The following is a 9,090-nucleotide window of genomic DNA, read 5'->3' on the forward strand; positions in this document are numbered from 1 at the left end:
TATTTCATGGTACATTAATTACTGGAGAATTATTAAAATCTCTCAAATCTTTTAAACGTTTATATACAGAGCTTTTTTTTTTTTTTTATTAGAATGTTTGTATTGCGCATGCCCGGGACCAACAGCGGCTCACGCGCTTTTACGCACGGCGTCCTCCTCCAGGTATCACATCTGGCTGTGGAAATGGCGTTAAAACTCACATAGTTAGGACGGGTAACGCCGGATACTCCAAGAACGGACCTTCAAATTAAAAGCACAACATCGCCAAAAAGACAATGCGGCATTAAAAAGTCTCCAAATATTTATTTAGCCTTTTTAAGCTTCACTCTTTGTGTATAAAGAAGAGCTTAGTTTGATTCTTTTTAATGTATCTTAGATTTTTTTTTAATCATGCTAAATACAGTTTATTTATAAACCATTGCTCTTTAGCTCTTTCTTTCTATTTTTGGTTTTTATTTTACTTATTTAGAAAATTTTTCTGTAAAGATTTTTTCTTTTTATATACGCCCGTTTTTATTTAATGATGTATTTCAGACATATTCAAGTGTTTTATGAGGTTCTTGTGGTTTTATTTTTCATATACTCGCTCTGAATCGCAGTTATTTCACTCATATTTCTGACTAATCCTCAGGTGTTTGTTAACCCCTCTGTTCCCTCCGTGCACCTCTGGATGTGTTCAGAGCCGGGACCGGAAGTCGCGCAGGGTTATCCGTGTGGCTTGACTGCGCTCTCTGTCCCGCAAAATCCCGCAGCTGGCATGAGTTTAGGATCCGTGAGTGGAAAAAAGAGGGGGGAATGAACAACACGCCGCCAGGATTACGGTTGGTGTGTGGACTTTTATTTCACTTTGTCCGCTTTTGGTTTTGGGGGATTTGAACTTTGATCGGGTTTCTTTCTGTGTGGCTCGCTCGTGGCTCTTCATCGGACTGTATTTGGGACCACAGCCGCTCCGTGAATGCTCTTCCACAAGTATTTACAGTGCAGGGTGTGTTGTCATCACTCTTGTTTTCGACAAAATGTTTTCTCAGAGCTGATTAATCATGTGTCCATTTCAACTTTATGAAACCAAAAATGATGCTTTAGTTAAGTTATATAAAGTCCATAATTCTATTTAATCTCATTAATACAACAGCCTGTGTGTGAAAATGTTACAGCTCAGTGGGTTTTTCAAAATAAAGTTCCAGATCGTGAGCATGACCGTTAGAAAGTGTAAGTTCTGAGGTCCCGTGGAGCTGATATGTCCTTTAGCGCACTGTGTGCTTTGTATTTAGTTGCGTGTTTGCCATCTCTCTCTGCATTGTGTTGAACAGGGGAGTGTTTTTCGCTGACATAGTTCTGTAGGGATTATAATGCAGGGAGCACATGCCCTCACGGCCCATTGTTGGCCCCTCTGTCTCTGTTGTCTCTCTTTCTACTGAGTGAGTCAATTGATGGAGGGATAAAAGGCCAAAAATATGCACTGACATGGCTTTCAAGAGAGAGAGAGAGAGCGGGGCAGAGGCAGAGGGTCAGTGGCAGATTTGGTAGACCTACTGTTGGTGGCCTGTACCCAGAGCCGGCAGCAGACAGGCCATGAGGGCCCAGAGCAGCCCTACAATTAAACGGGGAACACCGAGAAGCAAGCCATGTCTTTAAATTACATCAAAAACTTCTACGAAGGATGCGTAAGTACATCACTCAGACTTATTGGAAGGCTCTTCCTCTAACCGGAGCCTGCCTCACCAAAGCTTTGACAGTTAGAGAGAAGCAGTGCTTAACACACGTCCCTCCCGTGGCTTAAAATGAAAAGACATTAAAAAAAAAAAAATTAAAGTCAATCTTCGTTTTGCTTCAGTCTTTATGTAGCTGAGCAACATATTTGTGAGCCAAGAGGCTCTCTGCTTTGTGAGAGTGCCATTTGGGCCCTTTTTCTGATAAACATGAGATGGGAAATGTTTCCTCTCAGTGGGTTTTGTTTTAGCCTTCAGAGCTCAGGGCCTCCAAAGCAGCTGCTTTTATCTGGCTGACAAAAGATGTTTTTCCTCTTTATATGTGTGTGTGTGTGTGTCATGAAAACCTCTATGCGAATGTAAATACCCCCGTGTGTGCACATATGGCTGTCTGCTTACATGTTGTCCTGTATATGTGTGTATGTGTGTTCCAGCTCAGGCCTCCTACAGTGATAGGCCAGTTCCACACCTTGTTCTTCGGCTCCGTGCGGATGTTCTTCCTGGGCGTCCTTGGCTTCGCCGTCTATGGGAATGAGGCGCTGCACTTCAGCTGCGACCCTGACCGCCGAGAACTCAACCTTTACTGCTACAACCAGTTTAGGCCCATAACACCGCAGGTAGGAGGAGTCATCCAAACTTTCATCCCTCTGATGTCACAAACCAAAGCAGAATGAGCTTTTAGAGGTGCCATCAGCTTTTATTAACACGAAGTAAATGCTACAAAACCTATACAAAAATATCCCAAAATGTCTGTAAACGTTGACCACCATTACAGATCATATTGAGTTTGAGTTCTGAGAAATCACATGTGTACAATGAAGAAAAGCAGTTGTGAATTATCAGTTTGGATAAATTCTGTTGAAGAATACAGCATCATGCATGAATCAGGGAAGTTTCCAATATTCCAGCTGAGGCATGTTTGGGGACAGATGGTGATGTGTCCAATCCAATAAAAAGCATTTGCAGTCAGAAAACGGTCGCAGGTGGTTATCAGCATGAACGGCTTTTTTCCGTATTGGTGGAAAAGTCAATTTGGGAAAGCAAACATTGAACTGCAAATGACCAGATTCCCGCCTGCTGCTTTTCCAGAGACACAAATCCTATATTTCACTGATTTCCACCATCTGGAAGGCCAATTAAAAGCAGTGTCTGAAGTCATGCACAATAAATGGACTTGTGTTCTTTTTACTTTGTTCTTGAACTTTCTATCCCTATTTAACCTTTTTCTCCTTCCCCCGATTTTCATCCTTGATTTGCTGCTCTTGTTGAAGTCCTCTTCCTGCTTCAATCCATCAACTTTACTTCCATGAGCTTTTCTCACTTCCCCTGCGTTGTTCCTCCCCTCTTCAGGTCTTCTGGGCATTACAGCTGGTAACAGTCCTGGTTCCTGGAGCAGTATTCCACCTTTATGCCGCCTGTAAGAACATAGACCAGGAGGAGATCCTCGAGCGACCCATCTACACAGTCTTCTACATCATTTCTGTTCTCCTGCGCATCATTTTGGAAGTCATCGCCTTCTGGCTACAAAGTCATCTCTTTGGCTTTCAGGTCAGTCGGTGAGAAATGTGACACGATAAATATTTTTATTCATATGTTCACCCATATTCACACCAAAGGATGGCAACAATGAGAACTGTGACTGTGTCTGGAATATAGTTTTTTTTTAAACATTTTATTTTGTATTAATACCCAATTTTAATAGTTATAACTGTTTAGAATGAAGATTTAAATTTATTATACATACCTACAATGTAAACAAACCTATTAGTCCATCTGACATAAAAATATTTAAACATCTGTCCAAAACCAATTCAGAAATTTAAAAATTATATTATTTATTGGGCAAATAATAAACTCAATTCACATTTGATACCCAAATTTAAACCAGCACACTGGACTCTTCTGAGAAGTCAGAAATGAATCAAACATGACATGCAAACACTACAATTAATTTTTCTCTTCAGGAATGTAGGTTTATTTATCATGTTTGTCTTCTGATAGAAAACAAATAATATCCTCTTTACATGTAGTGAATAAGAACCTTTAAACCTGACAGAAAAAGTGATTTGATTTATATTGTGATAGATGATGATATCCACTGATATGAGAAAAGATATTGGAGCCTAGCCCAGCTGTCATAGGGCACACCCGAGGCAGGGCAGCAGACAGACAACCATTCACATTCATGGACTAGATGGTTTAATTATTTATATAGCACATTTAATTACAACAGGAGCGCTGACCAAAGTGCTGTACAAGAATACAACATACATAATAAAACAAATTAGAGTATTAAAAGCAAACACCAAATATGAATTAACAAACAACTCTCATGCTGTGTTAAAAGCCAGTAAATAAAAATGCGTTTTAAGATAAGATTTAAAAAGATTGACAGTGGGAGCCTGTCTGATGTGTAGGGGTAAATTATTCCACAGCTTAGGCGCTACGACTGCAAATGCTCGATCACCTCTATGAACCAGCCTCGACCTTGGTACAGCTAAAAGCAAAAGATCACTTGATCTAAGAGATCTAAGGGGGTATAAGTCTGCAAGAGGTCAGACAAATACCCGGGAGCCTGTCCATTCAGGGCTTTGTAAGTCAACAATAAAATTTTAAAATTAATTCTGAAGCGGACAGGGAGCCAATGAAGGGAGGCAAGAACCGGGGAAATGTGTTCACATCTTTTAGTACGTGTCAGAAGACGAGCTGCAGCATTCTGGACCAACTGCAGCCTTACCAGGCAGGTCTGGCTGACTCCAGCATATAAGGAGTTACAATAGTCCAGCTGGGATATAATAAAAGCATGAATCGCTCGTTCAAAGTTTTTAAAAGATAAAAATGATCTCACCTTAGATAAAAGCCTCAGTTTGAAGAAAGACCGTTGTACAACTGAGCTAATTTGTTTTTCAAAGGTGAAATTGCTGTCAAATATAACCCCCAAATTTAATGATGGAATCGAACTTGGCATCTTCTTGATGTGAGGCTACTGACCGCCCCACCATGCAAATATAATTGGTATATAAATGTCATTATTATGATGGCAGAAAGGTCAGATTTTGCTACCTGGTAAATTGATCTTTATTACAGTACAAGATAAGTCTCTTTAGGCATGACGTACCAGGGAAGTTTGCCACTTTACTTTGATCATGGATCTGTTCCTGTGTGAAAACGTAGTAATTGTACTTTTTGACTCTGTTTTAAATGGTCCGGCACATAATAGGTACAGCCAGAGTAGATACATTGGCAATAATGCCGATCAAATTCCTGTCTTCATGAGTTGTAAGGTTTGAGCAGCCAGTGGCTAGAAGTTGAGATAAGAATGGAAGCTTCAGTGCCTCACATTTCTCTCTTTTTCCCCAGGTTCACCCACTGTACATGTGTGATGCCAGTGCTTTGGAAAAGGCTTTTAATGTGACAAAGTGCATGGTACCTGAACACTTTGAGAAAACCATCTTCCTCAGTGCCATGTACACCTTCACCGTAATCACCATACTTCTCTGTATTGCCGAGATATTTGAAATACTCTGCCGACGACTGGGCTATCTCAACAATCAGTGACACAAGTGCACAGATAAAATGACTTGTGGTAAACCTGTATGACACCTTATCTGCCAGTTATACCGGGCTCCTGCCGGCTACGGCTGGACCTTTATAAAACAGGGAGCGAACAGAAGACCAAAACCTCACCTGTGGTCAATCGTGCACTAAGAAATTTGAGACAGTCCAACAATGTTAGAGCTGGCAAGTCTGAAATAACCTCCAGAGTTTAACCATAACTATAGAGTGATGATCCCTGGTTGTATATCAGATATCAGTGGGTCTGTACTGGTTGTGTCCAAAGGTGTTGTGTGGCCAATAGTTACCTCTCACTGAACACTTGGGGATGGACTAGAAAGACTTTTGGTTTTCTTTTTTTTTCCTACAAGACATGACTGAATGACAGACTTCATGGTGCTACTAAAAACTCTTTCCAGATGGATTACAGCCCAATGTCAAACACCTCAAAGGCCCATAACAATCTTTTCTTGGAGTTGTACCTCAGATCTGACTATACAGAAGAAACCCCAGAAGCATTAGCTGCACACATTTTTTCTAGAGCGCTTTGAGTGCTCAGATGAGTAGAAAAGTGCTATATAAGAACCAGTCCATTTACCATTTAAAGGGCCTAACATGCACTAAATGCATCATGGTTCATCGAGCCAACTTGATGCATCCTCTGTGGACTCTGTTCACTTATGGAGTGCCAACCTAAACAGTTCTTCTTACGGTGCAAAAAGATCTGACTGGAAGGCGTAAGGTCTTCATGTAATGTAACTGTTAACAATGCAATTAACTGAAGAGCTAGTCACATTATTCTGTATAAAGTGCAGATGAACGTAACTGTCTAGCTTGCCTTTCAGGTGGCAACCACCAAACGTGACAGGCACATCGCAGAGCTGGCCACAGATTGTCACTCATGCCATGCATAAGAAACTGTCATCCAGTAACCTTACCCATGGGCGAGTGAATTGCAGGTGCCATTGCTTCTGACACTTGTATGTGTGACAGTTATCGCTTACAATGTGTGTCTGATGTTGCTCAAGGTCTGTTTTGACCTTCACTTCAATCAACACAAGCGCCACAACTTTGTTGTCATTTCATATAGGATGGTAGTTCTTAAACAACTTGATCATCAAGCTCATGTGCCGGTTGAGCCTAAACATATGCTTGAGTTTACCTCAGTGAGATTAAAAGGCATCTTCAGACCACCGATGCGTCTTACCAAAGATGCCATTGCTAAAATGGTTGCTATGTAGTGTTTTACTCTTCAAGGTAAAGATCTGCCCAAAGATGCAACTTATTATGAAATGGGTTTGATGCAATGAACTACGAAAAGGAAAACACCTTGTAATATATATTTTTAAAAAACTTTATCAAAATCTATCACCTGAAAAATCTGAGTTAAAAAGCTACAATTACATTTGGCTGTAAAAATGTGTTGAAATGAAAAATTTTCAGTTATATAGTAGTACTAAAGTTGTAATGGTTTTGAAATTTCTGAAACAAAGCATCAAGCTCCAGTTAGAACATTCATATGTTAATTTTTTGTTAATAGGTATCTAATAAAATCCTACTGGCAGATTTGTTGAAATCCAAGCTGGAGAAGGTTCAAGCCATTCATGGTTCTGAACGTTCTGGGACACCAGAAAAGGTGTCCTCAGTCCCCCGCCTTTGCTTCACCCTTTTTTCTTTGCTTGAAGTATTAATACTTTCTGTAATATTTTCCTTTGGTGTCATTGTCCATGTATTTTGAAAAAGATTACCTCTCATGTTTGTAATGTTTTATTTTTAATCAGACATCCATCCAACTTTTGTTATGAAGTTTTCAGCAATCTGTTCATCATCTCAGGTACAAAATTGCATTACACGACAAAAGTGGATCAAACGCTCTTTCCGAACCCTTTTAAACCCTTAACCCTTTTCCTCTCTCTGTGTCATCACTCCAGTTGCAGGATTTAGAAGGGTTTGAACCAGGTATGTGACTCCTGTGATTTGGGTTTGTCTGCGTTCTGGTATCTGTGACTGGACGATGGTTTTAAATTTTGCCTCTAAAAGTTCTGTCACCAAGACTAAGGCCTGGTTTGTATGAAATTAACAACTGCAGATGAATTTGGCAGGATAAAAGGTTTCGAGGTGGTGCAAATAATGAACAAATCCAGGAATCTCACTGGATAAAATGGGATAAAACAAATTTAAGTCCATAGCAGTGGTCTCTCAGTCTACTGCTCAGGTATACGAGGTGCTATCCAAGAAATTCAGAGACTAGGGTGATAAAAGTAAAACCCATACCTGATTTAAATGTAGCTACCGTCCCCTTCACAGTAGTCACCTGATACAACGATCCATAGTTTCGGCTCGTTAACCACACCTGGAACACTCCCCGTAAGTCCCATTTTTCTCATTGGTGCTGCTTCCGTTCAATGGTGCAAATCGTTTCTTTCTTTCTTTTCACCTGCAAGGTAACACAGACTAGTGTAACATTCACCTAAGCTGCTTCTGGCACCTGTTGCATGTTAAGAAAAGAACTTCTGAGGGAGAAGTCAGTTTCTTTTACTAGACTGTACACATTTACTTTCTGGTTACCAGACAAGCTGGCTAGTTTACTTGCAGTTAGCAATGCAGCTACCTTAAACAGCTCATGCTTTCTTTGTCCACTAGCTAGCAAGTTGCCAGAGCACATCACATTTCGATAGGTTTTAAGCCTCTGTTCATTTAGTGGGCTAGTTTCAGTCCTTGTGAAAGGTACTGTTTATAAGGTTGGAGAAATCTGTAGTCAGTTGAAACTGAAGAAGTCACCTGGATGAGTGGCGCAATGTTTCTCCCGCTGAAAACGCTATGTTCAGATGAACAGAATCAACTTTTGGGGGTTTTAAGCCTCTAGTAATTTCAGAGGGTTGTGTCAATCTTTCTGGTGTGACCAGGCTAACAGGTTAGTTTCATGCTATCACCTGTAATTTTGAAAAACAAACCCAGGACATTTAAAATCCACAAGAAGAAAATGTTTTGCTCAGGTTGGCCAAAGTTCAGCGTTCACTTGTTAGCTTTTACCATAAGCTAATTTGGCAGGGTCAAACCTCGGGGCTAGTCTTGGTTAAGAGCTTAATCAAATTTGTACATGAAGCTGTGTTTATCTGTCTTTGAATGATTAACTTAGAAGAACTTGGAAAGCAGAGCTTGTTGTATTTTTGCAAGGCTGATTCACTGATAATTAACAGAACTGGAGAGATTGGAAATATTGGGGGGTATATGTAATATTAAACATATAATCCAGTTATTAAAAAGGTGGCCACAAATTCTCAGCTTGTTCTTTTAATGAACTCATGTAAAAGAAGTCAACGCGTCAGCATAAAGTAGGGAGGTATATGGGTTATGCAGCACCACTTTAAGCTAATTTACTTCTTTTGGCCACTAATATCAGGGTCATTTGTGGAAATTCAGCTATGGCACACAGAGTACACAACAATGCAAATTAATCTTTATTTTTTTATACAATTTTGATTTTTACCAGTGATGTTATGTTAGTTGTTAAAATTGAGTTGAGGTTTATTACATTTTTGACCACTGTTTGTCTCTATATGAAAATATTTTGTCAAAGAGGCAAAGTTTACAACCAGTGCATCCATATTAAAACGGAAATCTGTTTGCTACAGTTTACTGAAGGTGACCAGTAAATTCTGACCTGTTTTGTCTTGAGATGATTATTAAAAAGTCCTACAATTGTCTTTGTTTCATTGTTGATTGACTTGACTACAGAGTACTACAGACTACGGTATTTATAGAGAAAAGTGTATATATAAGGGGAATATACAGGGAGTGCAGAATTATTAGGCAAGTTGTATTT

At 39.8% G+C, this 9,090-nt stretch overlaps 1 protein-coding gene across 4 annotated transcripts; it reads left to right on the top strand.

Moving 5' to 3' along the window:
• Positions 1 to 558: 558 nt before the first annotated feature.
• gje1 (gap junction protein epsilon 1) lies at positions 559 to 8,970 on the top strand. Of its 4 annotated transcripts, none has more exons than XM_014338513.2 (4): positions 559 to 825; positions 2,144 to 2,326; positions 3,060 to 3,257; positions 5,070 to 8,970. In XM_014338513.2, exons 1-4 carry the CDS (start codon positions 796 to 798, stop codon positions 5,265 to 5,267), a joined length of 609 nt encoding a protein of 202 aa, XP_014193999.1. In that variant the 5' UTR covers positions 559 to 795; the 3' UTR covers positions 5,268 to 8,970. The 4 variants fall into 4 exon arrangements, with proteins under 4 accessions (XP_014193999.1, XP_042082816.1, XP_042082815.1 ...); XM_042226882.1 differs by having other exon boundaries at positions 560 to 821; XM_042226881.1 differs by lacking the exon at positions 559 to 825 and adding an exon at positions 834 to 985.
• The last annotated feature ends 120 nt before the right edge of the window (positions 8,971 to 9,090 follow it).

The sequence above is a fragment of the Haplochromis burtoni genome, unplaced genomic scaffold (assembly GCF_018398535.1).
Source record: "Haplochromis burtoni strain Fernald_Lab_line unplaced genomic scaffold, NCSU_Asbu1 Contig_232, whole genome shotgun sequence".
In the NCBI taxonomy this organism is placed as follows: domain Eukaryota; kingdom Metazoa; phylum Chordata; class Actinopteri; order Cichliformes; family Cichlidae; genus Haplochromis; species Haplochromis burtoni.